Consider the following 19,419-nt stretch of genomic DNA (forward strand, 5'->3'; position numbering starts at 1 on the left):
GTCAGTCGCTAGAAACTGGGGAGAACAGAGGGGAGGACCCCTGCTCTCAGTCTGTACTTGGAAAAATGGAGAGGTGCGGTGCTGGGGACCAAAGATGGGGGTGCCGAGGGAGACACTGACCTAAGATTTCTTGTCCTGAGTTTCGTGCTGGGTGGGATGAGTTCTGCCTGGAGTCCTCACGAGCCTTGCGATCCTGTATTTGGTGAGTGTTCTTGCGTTGACTTCTTTGGTGTTCTCCCCCGGATTTGAGTAGTGCCGTTTGCGTGTCACAGATTTTGTGTAAGGGAGAAACAGCATTTGTCTTCCTGGCCCAGCAGTCATCCCCATTCCGTGGCCAACAGAAACAAGAGAAGGTCTGATCCTCTAGAGGCGCAAGCCCCTTTTTGGACTAGAGTCTGAATCCCCCTACTAGGCTGCAACAGGAGACGTACTTCTAACCCAGTGCTAAGCTCGTTACGTGTCAGAACCTTACACCTGCTCTGAGGCAGTGCGGTCTACAGTGGTGTGTGTCTAGCATGGATTCAAGTCCCCTTGTAAACTAGTTGGTAAAAGGGCAACATTTTATTGGTCTTTGCTTACAATGAACACCTTCATATCCCAATCACCTACAGGGGGCGTGCTTACTAGAAAAATTACCAGACATTCCGAGGCCCAATAACCTCCATTTTAAATATTCTTTATATCAGTAAGTAAGAATAGTTACGAAATGGTAACATCCAAAAATTGATGTTGGTAGGCCAACAGATTTCATCTTCTCTGCTCCATAAGCTCACTGAGGAAAAACACAAGAATGTTTTTATATCTCTCAAGCCAGTGCCTTTCAAGGTCCAGTTCACTTCTTACTGTTCTATATGTACAGTTAATAATTCACACAGGCCCCCCGATGTTCTTGATGTCAAAAGTGGTTCCCCAAACCTCTGACTTTGTTATACAAAAAAACACCTAAATCTATAAATGGAAAAAAACAAAACAAGAACCTCTATCAGCTTTATTAGCTGCAATGATATGCATTATTTGTAATTATATTATAAATTACATGTAACATGTAATTATAACAAAAACTTTAGTTTTGAAAAACGTTTTATTCAAGAATTACATAAATTCAAATATCTTCCAAAATACAGTTTCCTAGGTTGCTACAAAAGAAAGCAAATTCAATAAGAAATTTAAATCATTAAATATGTTTCACTAGTATATACATACAGAATGCCAAGCAATTAATATTTAGCCCTGGAATGCGTACCATGTCTTTTGTTTTTCCTTATTAAAGAAAGGCTCAATCCAGCACTTGGTATAGGCTATGTACAACAGGCCGAGTTCAGTGTTCACAGGAGTTTGACATCAGCTGCCTCGATTTACAGCTGTGGTAGTTTGTCCACAGGGGTGTCAAATTTGAAGTCTGTAGGAAACAGATCTGGAGCTCGAGGATAGATCAGCCTGTAGGACTGTCTGATTGTAACATCAGCGACACCAGCAATATCTCCAATTTCTAAAAGACGGAAATCAACATATTAAGGATAACTTCCATCCTATCTCCCTTCCACTACCTGCACTCCAGTTTGTGAGATCCGGTAATATAAAAGCCACAGTGAGAAAACGGGAAATGTTGATTTTTAAAACCTGACGATGGAAGTCCATACGAAGAGGCAGAATGGAGGGCTATAGTTAGTAACAATAATGAGGTAGGAGCCCTTATTACCTCAAAGGCTGTCATAGTAGGAAAAGATTCACTAGATGTAAAACATTGGAACAATGCCCAGGGCACAGCACCATGAGCGGTAACTATTATACTAGCCATAGGATCTAGTATCTAGAAAGACAGGAAGTCTTTCTGAGGATCCCGGGAGTAACCCATGAATACATTCTTATGAAGAAACTCACTTCATCATTGCTATTTTTGAAAGTTCCTCTTCTAATTAACTTCTAGTTAATTCTGTTAAGAGGTTCTCTGGTTAAAAGGTTCAAGCTAAAAGGGAATCGTACTAGAAATGGTTCCACAACCTCTTCTGTCTACTTCGTACTTCAGATAGTACACAGCTACTTGATACAGCTGTATGTTCTAGCACAATGGGAAGCTTCCACTCTTGCAAACACAGAACACTGAGCACAGGGAGCTCACGAGTATTTCTAGTGCACAGTAGATCCACGTTTACCCTTCAAAGTCATTGTCATCTTTCTTCCTTTTTATTAAAAAGTCCCAGAGGACTGCCACTTGACAAGTATTGGGTTATAAATAAACAAAATGGAGTTTTAAAAGACAGGCTTTAAAACAAACTCATTTTACCGTAACCTTTCCACAGTTCAAATCATAAGGTTTTACGAGTTTTCAGTGTGGATGCCTGCCATCACTGTGCAACGAGCTAATTTTAAGTTTCTTATCCTCTAGACACAGATACCAGTGAACGCCAACTGGCCGCTGGGAAGGGAAGAAAGGGGCCTTAAAAACAAAGAACTTCATGTAAAACACAAGCAGCACAAAGTGCCAAGATCAATATTTCTGTGTTGATTAGAACAAACTTTACAAGTAGGAATAAAGGTAAGGACAATCTGCTTCGCTTCAACTTCTCAATTTTACCAGAAGACTCAAAATTTCCTTAAAAATATGACTGGAGGCCAAAGGGAATAGATAACCAATGGTTGGCTTCCTTCTAATCATTCTTCTATGTGATGTATTACTTTTATTAATATAGAAACATACAGCCTAAGCTGAGGCGAAAGGCTGTTCTGAGTAGGGTAGTACAGTCATCGCAGCAAGGAATTTCGCTACCTTTTCAATTTTGAACTGACTGCTCCTTTTTCTTTATGCATCTTTTTGAGGATCAGAGAAGTAACTGATGAATACATGCTTGTAAAGAAATTCACTTAGGACTTCTGTTTGAAAGTTCCCCTATGACAGTAAACTCAAAACTGGCTTTAGGGGGCGCCTGGGTGGTGCAGTCAGTTAAGCGTCTGACTTCAGCCAGGTCACGATCTCGCGGTCCGTGAGTTCGAGCCCCACATCAGGCTCTGGGCTGATGGCTCGGAGCCTGGAGCCTGTTTCCGATTCTGTGTCTCCCTCTCTCTCTGCCCCTCCCCCGTTCATGTGCTGTCTCTCTCTGTCCCAAAAATAAATAAACGTTGGAAAAAAAAATAAAAAAAAAAAAAAAAACAAAAACAAAACAAAACAAAAAAAAAACTGGCTTTAGAAGGCTGAACTACTTCTATCAGGATCTTCACTAAGAAAGTGAGTAACATATGAAAGGAGAAAGAGAAGAGGCTTCGAGGAATGTTACAGCTGCCGATCAGCACAAATTTCCCATGTGCCGAGCTGTGCAGGCCACGCCGGACAGCAGGAAACAGGCATGGCCCCCACCTCTCAAGATATAAAAAATTTTGGTTATGTTTTGAGGGAAAAAAAGAACTATTCAAAATAATGTTTAGGTGGGACAAAAACAACTTCTAGAAATGAAAAATGGACAAACTCAATACTTAAAGTGAATGGGAACAAAGCATGTCATACACAGAGTATGTATGTGTATCCACAAATATTTTTGTTTATGAGCCACTTAAGAAAATCTAGTATTTTGCTTGTCAGTTTTGACTCTAAGAAACTACCTCTTAAATGTGGGTTTGGGATATTTACCTGCTTTGTACCTAAAATGGAAATACAATGACACACTAAAACTTCAGTTTCATCACTGCCCTTCCTGAGAAAGAATCCTACCTTTTTGGGTCCTCTTCTCAGCGGAGGCCTGTGAGGCCATGTAAATGGCTGCCGCCGCCACAGATATCGGGCTCCTTCCAGGAACCAAGTCCAATTCCACAGCTTTACGGGCTATGTGTGTAGCTGCCATCTGTACTTGTTTAGGAAGACAAAGGTTGGAACAAAACCTGGACATGAAGTCCCCGGTTGTAATCAAATCCACACTGGTTTCTAGAGCTTTCAAAATAAGTTTAAAGCATCGACCGATTTCTTTCTTAGAAATTCGTGACACGGCACATATTTCTGAAAAAAAAAAAAAATTTAAATCCACATAAGTCATATGGTTCACTAAAAAATCATTTCTGATTATAAAATATATTCTATTTGCAAAAATGCAATTATGCTTTAAATGGCCTGATTAAAAAATGGGCAGGGGATCTGAATAGATACTTTTCCAAAGACAACATGTGGATGGCCAACAGGCATATGAAAAGATGCTCGACATCACTAATCATAGGAAAATGCAAATCAAAACCACAATGAGATATCAGCACTTGCTGGTCAGAATGGCTATTTTCAAAAAGACAAGAAATAGCAAGTCTTAGGGAAGATGTGGGGGAAAGGAAACCCTCATGCACTGTTGGTGGGAATGTAAATTGGTGCCACTATGGAGCCCCTCAAAACACTAAGAACAGAAAAACCGTATGATCCAGCTATTCCACTTCTGGGTATTCATACAAAGAATACTAAGACACTGATTCAAAAAGATATATGCACCCCTATGTTCAATGCAACATTATTTACAAAAGGCAAGAAATGGAAACTATCCAAATGTCCATCAGTGGAGAGATGGATGAAGAGGTGCTATATAAACACGATGGATACTACTCAGCCATAAAAATAGAATGAAATCTTGTCATTTGCAACAACATGGATGGATCTAGGGGGTATTATGCTAAGTGAAATGAGCCCGAGAAAGACAAATGATTTCCCTTGTAAGTGGAATCCAAAAAAACCAAAACAAACAGACAAATGAAACAAAAACTCATGGATACAGACAGCACACTGGCGATTACCAGAGGAGAAAGGACTTGGGGAGTAGACAAAACAAGTGAAGAGAGGCAACTGTCTGATGATGGATGGTAACTAGACTTTTAGTGATTACTTCATAGTGATTACAGACGTCAAATTACAGCTGACCCCTGAACAACTCGGGTTAGGGGGTGCCAACCCCCAGCACAGTCACAGCTCCAAGAGAACTCTTTATTCCCCCAAAACTTAACTACCAATAGTGTATTATCGACAGGAAGCCTTATCGATAACAGTCAACATTGATTTCGTGTACGTATTCTAGACTGTTTTTATAATAAAGTAAGCTAAAGAAAATATTAAGGATATTATAAGAGCAACTACAGTACTATATAAAAAAAAATCAGTGTATAAGTGGATGCACACAGTTCAAATTCGTGTTGTTCAAGGGTCAAATGTATAATACTGTCCACCCAAAACTCATATATAGTATAGATGATGTATATATATACACATGCATGGTATATAACATACCATTTTTACTTTAGCTGTAAAGAAGTCTTTCAAACAAGTTAAATGTAGGTTCTTAATATCTCCAAATATTAACTTCTCTGAAATTTCAATTCAAACAAGTTTCTTCTACTAATCCAAACTTTGTTGATATTTATGTATTAATCTGTTATAAGAAGTATGTCTATCATGGAAATAAAACCTCAAAGCTAAAGAGTACTTCTCAAGCTACCCAATGTCACATGTACATGCAACCCCTGGGATTATAGGCATAATAACATGGGATCACATATTCGACCCTGTTATTCTAAATACTAAACTACCAAACACTTTCAGACCAAAAGCCTTCGTTTTAGTTGTAATAACAAAAACGATGATGATGATAAAAACCACTGCCGCATCGTAAAGTACTCACTGATGAATGAAAGGTAATGAAAATCTTAAGCTAAAACGAACTCTGGAGGGCAAGTCAGTGTGAGCGTCACAGCCAACAGGCTGTCATGTATTCGTGACTACAAACTGAACAAAAATACGAGTTCTCCCAAAGCCTCCAGCTTAAGTGTAAAAGTGCAAATTGTAAAACTCGAGAATGTTTTCTAAGGCCTGATTCCCTCACCTGTAGAGACCTGTGCTAGGAGTGGAAATGGTTTTCCATGCATCAAGGGTACACGCTTGGTAACAAAGGCTTACTCTGGCCTACGAAGCCAGGCCTCAAAGCCCACAAGATGAAGTCAGTCAGAAGATCTCACGAGCAAAGAACACGGAGCTTACGTGGACTAGAATGACTAAAACAGCTGGAAAAGAACATGGCTAAGATCTTCTGTCAAGGAACAAAATAAGAGGCGTCTGGAAATGATACAAAGATGGACTACTGGAGGTAACCAGGAAGACATGACTCAGCTACGTAGTGTCAAAGCTCCCTGACTTCGGTCTGTTACTTTAACATAGAAAACATTTTTATCTCCGCAACTAAAAACTTACCTTTAGGGGCGCCTGGGTGGCACAGTCGGTTAAGCGTCCGACTTCAGCCAGGTCACGATCTTGCGGTCTGTGAGTTCGAGCCCTGCGTCAGGCTCTGGGCTGATGGCTCAGAGCCTGGAGCCTGTTTCCGATTCTGTGTCTCCCTCTCTCTCTGCCCCTCCCCTGTTCATGCTCTGTCTCTCTCTGTCCCAAAAATAAATAAACGTTGAAAAAAAAAATTTTTAATAAAAACTTACCTTTAAATGTCCTAGGAACCCCTTCTTGTCTACAGGCAATATAGAGACAAGCGGAAGCTATGGCATCATTAGCTCTTCCCTTCAGGCTCTTCTGTTCATACACTTGCTTGAATAAATTATTTGTTCGATCCTTTAAAGCAAAGAAACGAAGTTTAATTAACTCTAGGCCATTTAATTAGTTGCAATATCAAAATTTCATATGTTCATTAAATTATGCTAAGTCAATGCCAGAATGGCTTAAAGGAGACAGACAAGAACTTACAACTATATTTCGAGGGAGGTTGATTCTGTCTGCCATAGTAGTGATTTCTTTGAAAGCATTCATCATTGCCCGATCAGAACTACTCATTGTTCTCCGATTTTGGTACTTAGAATTGCCAAATTCATCAAAACTTGCAGCTCCTGTACCCTGTAAAACAAAGTTTTATAACTTTATGCAAAAAAGTTTTCAAAGAATGAACAGACATTTCTAAGAAAACATAACTTACATGATCTGACTCCATATGCCCAAGAAATCTACCCTGTGCCTCCTCCCTATTCCTTAGTAGAACAAATACCAGGTCAAGATGGTTTAAATGAGTATCTGTGAGAGAAGCCAATAACACAAACTGTCACATTAACAGACCTAAGGAGAAAAATTGAAGGATCTTCTCCAAAGGTGCTATAAAGGCAGGCAAACAAAATTCAAAAGCCATTTCTCGAGAAGAACTCGCAAAATACTACAAATGAGTGGGTGGTGCTTATTAGAAAATCACTCCTCCAGGCTTAGGCCAGAACAATGATTAATGGAGAAAAAAGGCATGCTCTGTTTTACTGTGCTTCACTTTACTGCATTTAGCAGAGACCGTATTTTGTTGTTGGGGTGGTGGTGGTGGTGGTTGTTAACAAATTGAAGGTTTGTAGCAACCCTACATTGATCAAGTCTCTTGGCACCATTTTTCCAACAGCATTTGCTGATTCCAGATCTCTATGTCACATTCTTGCAATATTTCAAACTTATTCATTATGGTGATCTGTGCAGTGATCTTTGATGTTACTCTCGTAATTGTTTTGGGACTCCACAAACTGCACACTTCTAAGACGGGAAACTTAATAAATCTGCATGTTCTCACTGCGCCACTGAGCAGCTGGTCCCCCCACCTTTCTCCCTCTCCTCAGGCCTCCCTATTCCCTGAGACACAATACTGAAATCAGGCTAATTAACAACCCCATAATGGCCTCTCCGTGTTCAAGTCAAAGGAATAGTCCTATGTTTCTCGTTTTAAATCAAAAGCTAGAAATGTTAAGCGTAGTGAGGAAGGCATGTCAAAAGCTGAGACAGGCCAAACGACAGGCCTCTTGTGCCAAACAGCCAAGTTGTGAATGCAAAGGGAAAGTTCTTGAAGAAAATTAAAAGTGCTCCTCCAGTGAACACACCAATGATAAGAAAACGCAACAGCCGTATTGCTAATGTGGAGAAAGTTTTAGAGGTCTGCACAGAAAGTCAAACCAGCCACAACAATCCCTTAAGCCAAAGCCTAATCCAGAGCAAGGCCCTAACTGTATTCCTTTCTATAAAGGCGGAGAGAGGTGAGGATGCTGCAGGAGAAATCTGGAAGCTAGCAGAGGTTGGTTCATGAGGTTTAAGGAGAAGAAGCTGTCTATAGTACAGAAAGTGCAAGGTGAAGCAGCAGGTGATGTAGAAGCTGCAGCAAGTTATCCAGAAGATCCAGCTAAGAGAATTCATGAAGACGGCTACACCAAACAGATTTACAGCCTTCTACTGGAAGAAGATGCCATCTAGGACTTCCATAAACTTAGTTGATAAAGCAGCTGCAGGGTTTGAGAGGACTGACTCCCAATTTTCAGAGAAGTTCTACTGTGGGTAAAACACTATCAAACAGCATCACAAGCTACAGAGAAATCACTTGTGAAAAGGAATAGTCAATTGACAGAGCAAACTTCATTACTGTCTCATTTTAAGAAATTGCCAGGACATCTGGGTGGCTCCGTTAAATGTCTGACTCTTTTATTTCTGCTCAGGTCATGATCTCACTCACGGCCATGGGATCAAGCCTCACACTGGGTTCTATACTGACAGCACAGAGCCTACTTGAGATTCTCACTCTCTCCCTCTCTACCCCTCCCCTGCTCACACATGCACATGCGTGTTCTCTCAAAATCAATAAATAAACTTTAAAAAAAATTTCAGTCACCTACCCTTCAGAAACCATCAACATCGAGGCAAGACCCTGTACCAGCAATAAGGTGGTAACTTGCTGAAAGCTCACATTATGGTTATTAGCAATACAGTATTTTTAAATTAAGGTATATGCATTTTTTTTTTTTACATAATGCTACTGCATACTTAATAGACTACAGTACAGCCTGAGTATGATTGTATATGTACTGGGAAGCTACAAAAAAGCATTTGACTCTCTCTATTGGAATATTTGTGTTACTGTGGTGGTCTGGAATCAAACCCGCAGCATCTCTAAGGTATCCCTGTACTAGGAAAACTAGCCAATATAATGTAATTATAATTACATAATGTAATTAGACAAAAATTATATTAACTATACTGGTGTAATTATTTTAAAATTAGGCAAGAGAAAAGTTAGAAGTACTAATTTGAGAAGGAAGTGGTAAACGATTTGCAGATAGTCTTTTTGTATACTTACAACACTCAAAATCACTGTAAAACTGCTAAAAATAATAGAATTCGTTAGAGGCAAGGTCAAAATGAATAGAAATCAATAGCCTTCATATGTATAACCAAACAGAAGACAATGAAAAACAAAAGCGCCAATACAAAACAACAAAAAAGATAAATATCTAGGAATCAACTTAAACATTCAAGACCCTTATGAAGAAAACATCCTCTGAAGGACACACATGACTTAAGGAAGTGGAAAAGCATACTATGTTTCTGGACAGGAAGAAGTCTACTTTCCCTAAGTCAACTTGCAAATAAGTCTAACCAAAACCTCACTGAAAATACCAACTTTTTTTTTAACAAAGCGATCCTAACCTTTAAATGGAAAAGACTAGTGAAGAAAACGCTAAGAAAGAAGAGCAACGAGGGAAAACTAAGACTACTAGATATTAACACAGTGTGGTGTGACATGTGATTGACTAGGCCAGGACAGAGAAAAGAACAGAATGTCCAGAAATATTGCCAAATACATACAGAAATTCAGTATATGAGAAATGTAGCATCTTAAGAATTTCTGCAGGGTAGGTATAAACAACGGTCAAAGGATACAGGAGAAAACTAGTGATAGTGGTTATCCTGTTTTTGACAGGGAAAGAGGATTGTGGTGGGAACTGAGTTTGGGGGTCAAGAGAAAATTTATTGTGTTCTTTTTACATTTGTGTATGAGTCATGTATTTCCTATTAAAAAACAAACACTAAAAGAAGTTACAGTGTCCATTAGTTGCGATCCTAGATTTTAAAATGTCCTCAGTATGCTTTTTACTCAGCCTGTAAGGCTAAAGCAAATGCAGAAATCACCTACTTAAGATACTATCAGCTTTTTTCAAAGCCTACACCACTTTTCAATTTTATATGTACTTTATAGAGCATGAAAAAATAATTAATAACTTGCCTTTTCAGAACACTTTCTTAAAATAGACTATGCAGTGGTGTAGATGAAGTTCTGAAACAGCATCACTTGATTAGTTTCCTTGAATATTGCCCCCACTACTTCCAATTCAGATAAAAGAGCAAAAAAGAGCCAGGTTGCCAGACAGATTACACTACTGCCTTATCTAATAGCAGCAGCTACCATTTACTGAATACACACTACATGTTGTTATAAACACTTTACAATACGTTCCCACGTAACCCTCAATGTTTCTATGAAGTACTCTTATTCTCACTTCACTGATGACGAATGTGAAGCTTTATATGTCATTTAGGTAGGTCATAAATTCACCAATATTAGAAAACAGGCTATGCTGACCTACAATTATCTTAGGTAATGTGGGGGGGGAAAGAAAAGACATTTATAATATTCAAGGAACATATCAATAAGATCTCATAAAGATCATTCTACACTCAATTTTTGGGCAAAATGTGTTTCATGAAAATAAGGGCCTAAGATATAAAGACTAATTTTGATGTGTGTGGAAGATATGTGTAAGGGAACAATCATTCCACAACAGTATGACTGGTAAATCTCATTCTCAGGTCAAGATTCCTCACAGGGCAGTGACTGATACTTTTGCAACGTTTCCAAACCCCCAGGTCTTTGGTCAGTCCATACTTGCTACTTCCTGTTGAGCGGATTTATTACCTTGCCAATCATGGTTGACAAATCTCCATCACTCAGTAGAGGATTCTGAGAGTCTCCAACTCGAGATGGATCTTTTGTTGCTTTATCATTGCTGAAAGTTCTCCATTCAGACCCCACGTCAATAACTCGGTCACCTAAAAATACAAGCACAAGTCTAAATAGGATCTACTGAACACTCTTTAATGCCCAACTCAGGCGCTTTTATTCCTAGGAAATCTCAACATGGACATCCAGGCTCCAGCTTAAGTATCAGGTCTCAGACATCTGTCCTAAAGCGTTCCTTTAACTATGATGCCAGGCCAATAATAACCCTTTTTAGACATTATGCTTTGATTAGTCATATTCTAACTTTTGGAAGAAAAAAGTATTAGTCAAAATAAACACACACAGCAAAATAAAGCTATTCATATGTGATACAAAGATAAATGTGATTCAAAACCAAAATTTGCAAGGGACATAGAAAAAACCAGAAAGCACTTTTCACAATGGTATTAATGCACACAGTTTCATATAAAAAGTTATTAAGCTTTCATGGGAAATGTTTTGCAAAGAACTAAGCTGAAACTTATGTTTTAGTAACTACTAGATGAAAAAAATATTTCTGGCCAAATAATTTATACAGAGTAAAATGTAAAGCCTAGAATTAGTAAGAAGAAAGCCAGGTAGGTATTTTCTTTTTAAGCAAAGGGCCAGTGGTAAAATAGGTCACGCTAGGAAACTAAATATGAACAGATCTGGTTGATCACTGCTTTGGGGGGAATGCTCAGTGGCTCATAACATCTCCACAGCGACAAGAGTTATTACCACTGAACAGCTGCCCACGCTAGTCACTGTGTAAATGTTCTCTTTTAATCCTCCCAGCCTGATAAAGGTAGGTACCACTTTTACTGCCACTTTAGAAATAAAATTTGTGTAAGATGACACAACTAGAACGGAAATGTGCAACTGATCCCAAAGACTGTTCTATACTGCATTTGTAAAACACGAGCTTTTCCACCCAAGTGTGACAAAACTGAGAGCAGGAACCAGACCATTTTCATTGTTGCCTAAAGAGAAAGGAGAAAGAAATGGCAGAAATTAGTTAACTCAGCAATTAAAAGAGCTTCTGGTGACAGTCAATTAGTATAATGGTTACGAGTACGGACTGTACCATTTGCCACTTAGCCTTCGACAAATCATGGCATTTCTCAGCTTTAAATCTCCCTAATAACCTCACAGTCTAAAGATCATAAGGATTAAATAAGCCAAAACAGGTACAGCACATGCATGTAAAGTGATTAAAAAGTTCAAGGTGAGTGCCTGATATTAGCTATCTACTACTAGGAAAATGAAAATAGTTTGACACATCTTCTGACATCTCCCTCCTTTTGAGACTTTAAAAGTAGCAGAGTGCTCCGCTACAGGTATATGACCAGAAGGACAGCAAAGAGAAAAGAAGGAAGGAACTCAACGTAAACTCTGCTAAATCCTCTGAACTACTGTCTATGTAGTACATTAATTAAAATGCTTATGAACCAAGTATAGTAATCTTAATCTAATCTTACTGCTTTATTTAAGGAAGGAGGTAAATGTGCAACAGAATCATTCCTGATGGTCCTGGAATAATTTATATTTCTTTGAACACTCAAAACACTTGGGAGTAACCAGATATCACTTGGACTATTTCCTGTTACAAAGGAACTGAGATGAGAGGAAGGGTCCCCATCTGCCCTACCCGTATGTAGTAAGAATGGCCAAGGAAAGCAGAAGCAGGCAGATCAGTTTATAAGGCAACTTCAGGAGATGAGAGATTGAGCAGGTGGCCCAAAATAAGAGAAAAAGAAGGTTAAATGGATGGGACTGTCATGATGGATTTTTCTGCTTCCCTCTCAAAAAAATAAACATCACTAAACTTGGGAAGCAATTCTAATTATATAAATTAAGATTTTAAAAACTTACCTGAAAGTAACAAAACCTGTAATAATGGACTGAAGTCTCACTGCAATACTAACTAAACAAGGCCTGTATCTCAGAGACCAATTTAAAAAGACTTTTCTTCCTTTTCATAACAGAACTATAATAATGCCTGCTTACAAATGTGTGTGTGTGTGTGTGTGTGTATGTGTGTGTGTGTGTGTGTGTGTCTGTGTGTATGCAAAACAAAACTACCTGTATTCTCAACACTAGGGAAAGCCACTGTAAATATTTTGGTATATATACTTTCTGCCTTTTTAATTCATGTGTATGTTTTTTCCTTAAATTAAAATTAGATCATATTGTACCTGTTCCATGAAAAGCTCTGTTCACCAAATCCACATCATAAACACCAAAACAAGATTGTTTAAACAGGTCAGCCCCTTTAATAGCATCTGACAATTAAAGGGATACTATGATGTCTCCACACACTATGTTTTCAAGAAAAAAAAAGTGTATCTAACTTTCCTAGTCAAAAAACAAAAATACACAAACATGCACATAACAAAAAACTATGGCCTTTATATCTGGAGTTACTTGCAAAAATCTAAGTTCAAATAAAAACTCAAATGTCATCATTAATTTGTTTAATGAATGAATGAAGAGAACATGGTATATGAAAAGGCAGGTAGGTATGCTCACATCTTTTTAAGTCTCTCTAGAAATCTAAAGATGAAACATCTTGGCTAATACTTTATTTCATACCATTTTCCTTTTGGCCCCCCAAAAACCTACCAAGAGTCTCTTTTATTGGTTGCTTTGCACTGCCTTTAGAAAGACAAGATGGATTAGGGAAAAAAGGGGGGTGGCGGGAGTTGGCCTAGGACATTATAAATAGAAAAGCCAGAACCGGGTAGTGATGTAATTTTTCCACATACGTGGGAACAATCTACATGACTCATTCAACAATCTGTGATTTGTGCTAAGAGACATTCCCTCTTTTTATATTTTACTGCTCAAAACATAGCATTTATAAGAAATAAAATTTCCAAAATAACTCAAATAGCACATCATGAAACTATAACTAGAGCACCAGATTAAGTGCACGAGTAACAAAATAGGGCAGACCATTCAGAAAAATCAGAGTGCATAAAGGATTTTCATTTGAAGAAACCTAAATGAGGCAGCATTTTAAAAGATGCTCTGGAAGGAAACTGCAATACAGTTTTTTCAAGGGTAAGTGTATAATCAACCTTCAGCAAAGAAGCCTGCCAATATACACACACACACACACACACACAACCTCCCGTATCCTTTAATGTTCCACAAACAGGAAAAACATAGAAATTTTTACCAGTTACGTTCTCAACCAAACACTAATTTTTGTAAAATGAGCACGAGACAGAAAGTCTCATACAAGAATCTTCACAGCAGCATTACTCATATTAGCTAAAAATTGGAAACAACCCAAATGTGTGTTAACAGGAAAATGTATACAATGGGATATCCTCCACAAATAAACTACTGATACATGCAGTGATGTAAATGCATTCAAAAACTATATGCTGAGCCCGAAAAAAGTCAACTACTAAAAAAAATAATAAAAAATAAAAAATAACTACTATATAATTCTAGTTATAGGAAGTTCAGGGGCGCCAGGGTGGCTAAGCTGGTTAAGCGTCTGACTCTTAGTTTCTGCTCAAGTTATGATCTTATAGTTTCATGAATTTGAGCCCCATGTAGGGGGAGCCTGCTTGGGATTTTTTCTCTTTGCCTTTTTGCCCCTCCCCTGCTCACATGCTGTCTCTGTCTCTTTCAAAACAAATAAACAAATAAAAATTTTTATAGGAAGCCCAAAAACAGGCAAAATAATCTCTGAAAATAGAAATCAGTACAGTGGTTGCTACTGGGCTGGGGGTGGGGGGCAGAGGTAACAGATTAGAAAGAAACATATGGGAACTTCTGAGAATGGAAGGAAATGGTCTAAACACCTTGATTAGTGTGATTATACCAGTATATGCAGTGTCAAGATGTCAAAATGCAAACTGTGTATCTGGGATCTGTGCATTTTACTGCATGCAATTAGACCTCAATAAATTAAAAATAAAAATTCGCTCCCAGCATAATACTGTTGATTTTGAATTAAGTCACACCAAACCTATCCATGATTTTGTGAATAACAATCTTCTTGGACAAGGGAATATATATACTCTTTCTCAAACTCATCTTTTAGATTATATGTATGTCACATTTATGACTAGATCTAATTTTTTTCTGTTAAAAATCTCATTTTCTAACTAGTAATTGCTGTAATATTTTATATGCTTATATTCAGCCACTTTTAATAGACTATTAATTTTTAAAATTTGATCTGAATATTCTAGATATAGAATCTCATCAGTGGCAAAGAACTTGTTCCCCTTCCAATGTTTAACTCCCATTTCTATATTATATCTAAAGCGCTTGTCAGAACTCTCAAAACAATGCCTTTGATTTAAAACAGAAATGTCTCCAATATTTCAACATTATGCAGAAAAGTAACAGGTGAACTGAAAGTCATCTATTAAAACATCATTCTACTCCAATGCAGAGTGTCTTATATTATTAAGAATGTGTTGAGTTCATTAAATGTCTGTCATCTTAGCAAACCATAGCATTTCTTAAGTACTATCTTTTTACATTATAAAAGCGAGCCATAGTTGTTTGTGGGTTATTATTCTTCTAGTACTTATGTGTTAAGATAAATTAAGTTACTCTGGAGTAATAAGTAATTTCAGAAGGTTTGCGGCTTAAAATGAAGATTTTTTTCTTATTCATACCACATGTCTATATAGGAGTAGGACAGCTTTCTATGCCATCCTTATTCAAGATGATAGAATTCCTGCCACTTGAGACATGCTAGGGGGAAGGATATGTATTAAGTTATGCACTGACTTATATATACTTTCCAATAGTAACATTTCCACTCACATGTCCTTGGCCAAAGCCAGTCAAGAAGTGATGCTTAACTCTGGAGGGGATGGAAACATAAATGTACCATGTAGCTCAGAAGAGAAGAACCAGAATTATTAGCAAATAATCATCAATGTTCTTCCACATGACAATTAGCAAATCGAATTAAGCACTGTATTTTGTGGGATTTATGTATAAATTCATAAAAAAAAAAAAAGATTGCTCTAGGACTTCCTTTTTCTGCCACACAACAAACCAAGGAATCAGAGTTAATTTTACTGGCTGGGTATTTGCAAGTCTTGACTAATAACATTTTTTAAATGTTTAAAAGATACATTCCCCACTGGTGTGTGGATTCTTGACTTGCAACCCTAAGGGTCTTCCGGTACAATGTAACGTTTTCTTCTATTGTACCTTTAATACTTTACAATATTCACCTGGATCTTCAAGTAGAACCATAATGGCTATCTTGTGTTTACCACTTTCTCATTCACTCTTTATAGTCTCAGGTTTCTTCTCTGCTTTACTGATCCAATTTCCTAGAATGTTGTCAGCTAATCACTATCTCAAACAGTTTTATTGTGTTTGTTTCCTTGTGCTATCTTATTTCTTTCTGACATTTTTAAAAACTTATTTATGAGAGAGAGCGAGCAAGCACACATGTGCAAGGGAGGGGCAGAGAGAGAGGGAGAGAGAATCCCAAGCAGGCTCCGCCCTGTCAGTGTGGAGCCCAACACAGGGGCTCAATCCCACAAACCATGAGATCATGACCTGAGCTGAAATTCAGAGTCAGGTGCTCAACCGACTGAGCCATCCAGGCACTCCTCTGACAACATTTAATAGAAATATTATGGAAACTTTATTTCACTGATCACAAAAAATCATTTATTTTCCATAACTTCCTTCTAGCGAGCTACATCAGGAGAATTTTGTTCAGTCCGCTGGATCACTGCTCCTCTTCATTGTAATAATCTGTCTTTAGAAGCTCCATGTGGACTTTTGTGCCTACTCATCCTGTACTCCTGTACAAAAGAACATGTCAATCCATGTCCAGTGGTAGTGGTCATGTTGGAAAACCTTCCAATCCACCACTACCAGTAATTCTCAGTCTGTCTGCGTACCCACAGTCACTAGCAGTTAAGATATGACCCAAATAAAATAAATTCCCAGTATGACTCTACAAATTTATTAGGAAGGATACAGGCAGGTTTGTAATTAAAGCAAAAATAATAGTGACTTAAAACAGGCTATAACTTTCTCACATTAACAGTCCATAGTTAATAGTCATAGACTAGTGTGACCCAGGCTCCTCCTATCTTTTTAATAAGCCAGCTTCATCATGATGAGCATTTTCCAGCCTAATATGGCTGTTGGTGGTTCCCTTTATCATGTCTGCATTCTAGCCAGCGGAAAGGAGAAAGAGGAGGCACTTCCTTATGGCAGGATCTAGAGTTGTACATACCCGTTTTATGTACAATCCACTGGTTAGATCACATGGTCATACCTGGCTACAAGGGAAGCTGGGAAATACAGTCCAGTTGGGCAGCAACATGCCCAGTTAAAACATAGGGATTCTATTACTAAAGAAAGAGGGGGACGATCAGTGGCCTCTACTACTACAAGGAATAATGGGTTAGCTATGAGAGAAAGGAGAGGAGAAAGAATGTCCAGTAGAACCAGTATACTTTGCCTTATACTCTAAAGGAAACAGTACACAAAGACAGATATATAAGCTCCTAACCAAGCAAGTTATAAACTACAAATCCAACCAGAGGTATTTTGTAGTACAACATTAAAACCAGAATGGCTTGGGGCACCTAGGTGGCTCAGTTGGTTGATTTCAGCTCAGGCCATGATCCCAGGGTTGTGGGATCGAGCCCCTAATCAGGCTCTGCACTGACCATGGAGTCTGCTTAGGGCTCCTTTTCCCTCTATCCCCCACTCACGCACTCTAAAATTTAAAACAAAACAAAACAAAACAAAAAGCAAAACAAGAGAAAAACCTAGAATGGCTCATAGTAGCAGTCTAAACACTGCAGGGGAATACTGCAACATACTAAAAACAGCCAGGGGGCGCCTGGGTGGCGCAATCGGTTAAGCGTCTGACTTCAGCCAGGTCACGATCTCCCGGTCCGGGCGTTCGAGCCCCGCGTCGGGCTCTGGGCTGATGGCTCAGAGCCTGGAGCCTGTTTCCGATTCTGTGTCTCCCTCTCTCTCTGCCCCTCGCCCGTTCATGCTCTGTCTCTCTCTGTCCCAAAAATAAATAAACGTTAAAAACAGCCAGGAAGCCAATATTGGAGAGTCTGATTTTCTAGGCCTGACCTAGATTCAAAACGTTTTTGTTTCTTATTGTAAACTTAAATTAATAAAGGTATTTTAAAAAAGAGTATTAGAATTACCCCAAATTTCAATTCTTTCTGCCATCTTTCTGGAAAATAATCTTACTTAAGCATTTTGGTATACAACCAGTAGAAAATTCAGAAGTAGGAGTCTTAGAACAATAGTCTGCAAGTTACTTGTGGACATAGGCTAGATTTATCTAAAACCATTTTGTCTGGAACTACAAAATTTTTCAAAACATGCCAACTCTAAAAGTTCAATAATCAAAATGCAGTACTCAAGGTGGACAAACCCTAAGCATGGAGTTTTTTTTTAATTATTTTTTTTCATATTTATTTATTTTGGAGAGAGAGAGACAGAGACAGAGACAGAGAGAGAGACAGAGTGTGAGGAGGGGAGGGGCAGAGAGAGAGGGAAACACAGAATCTGAAGCAGACTCCAGGCTCTGAGCTGTCAGCACTGAGCCCGACACGGGGTTCAAACCCCTCACAAACTGTGAGATCATGAGCTGAGCCAAAACCAGATACTTAACCAAGGGAGCCACCCATGCACCCCAAATTGGAGTTAAAAAAATTTTTTTTCAACCCTCAGAAAGTTTTACATTTATTTATTTTTGAGAGAGAGAGACAGAGAGAGACAGAGAGAACACGAACAAGTGGGGGAGGGGCAGAGAGAAAAGGAGACAGAATCTGAAGCAGGCTCCAGGCTCTGAGCTGTCAGCACAGAGCCCGACGAGGGGCTTGAACTCACAAACTGTGAGATCATGACGTTAGCTGAAGGCGGACGCTTAACTGACTGAGCCACCGCAGGCGCCCCCCAAATTGGGAGTTTTTAACTTAAAAAAATACTAAGGTACTGTGGAAAATTGTTTAAGTCAACACATTACATTTGTTAAATCTAATGCTGAAACTGAAATGCATCTTTAGCTTTCACACCTTCTTCAGTCATTTACCCCTTTCTAACCATTCCTTCTTATGATATTTCAAAGAATCCTGATTTTTGGTTTAGTGTTACTAAACATTCTTATCAGAAAGCCTGGATTAAAGATAATTTTCAAGAGAAGTCTGATCAACAGATACTTTAAAAAGAAATACCATTAATACTATAGCCAGTCTCTAAATCACAGTTTATTTTCCCCAAATGTAAACTAAGAACTCAAAATGAATTATCCCTTAGAAACAACCCACATCATGGTTAATTTCCCAGACCAGCCCATAAAAGCGTACTTTACTCATGACATTTAGGCCCTTAAAAAACAAACACAAACAGTACAAGTTGAGAGTATAATTACCATTTGGAAAATCATTTGTCAAGGAAAATGCAAAATGCATTGTAAATTCCATCCCTGAGTATGTCAATACATCTTGCTTTTCCTCAAATACAGGCAGGTTTGCAGCGGCATCTAAGCTAGAGACCCGCAGCTCTCATGAAGATGCATCCTAACCTTAGTCACAATAATATGAGTCATTCACATACCAGTACTTTCAGGCCTCTATCCTAAGACACATGTTTCTTTTTC

At 38.4% G+C, this 19,419-nt stretch overlaps 1 protein-coding gene across 1 annotated transcript in view; it reads right to left on the bottom strand.

Moving 5' to 3' along the window:
• Positions 1–974: 974 nt before the first annotated feature.
• The window catches only part of GTF2B (general transcription factor IIB), a 33,170-nt gene continuing 14,725 nt past the window's right edge, over positions 975–19,419 (bottom strand). Inside the window, exons 3-7 of the mRNA XM_043575513.1 lie at positions 10,716–10,849; positions 6,701–6,847; positions 6,439–6,568; positions 3,704–3,985; positions 975–1,489 (exon numbers count right to left, since the gene is read on the bottom strand). Of these exons, the coding sequence (XP_043431448.1) occupies positions 1,356–1,489; positions 3,704–3,985; positions 6,439–6,568; positions 6,701–6,847; positions 10,716–10,849 (827 nt within the window). The 3' untranslated portion in view covers positions 975–1,355. The remainder of the gene's footprint in view (positions 1,490–3,703; positions 3,986–6,438; positions 6,569–6,700; positions 6,848–10,715; positions 10,850–19,419) is intronic.

Source organism: Prionailurus bengalensis, chromosome C1, assembly GCF_016509475.1.
Source record: "Prionailurus bengalensis isolate Pbe53 chromosome C1, Fcat_Pben_1.1_paternal_pri, whole genome shotgun sequence".
Taxonomy (NCBI): Eukaryota; Metazoa; Chordata; class Mammalia; order Carnivora; family Felidae; genus Prionailurus; species Prionailurus bengalensis.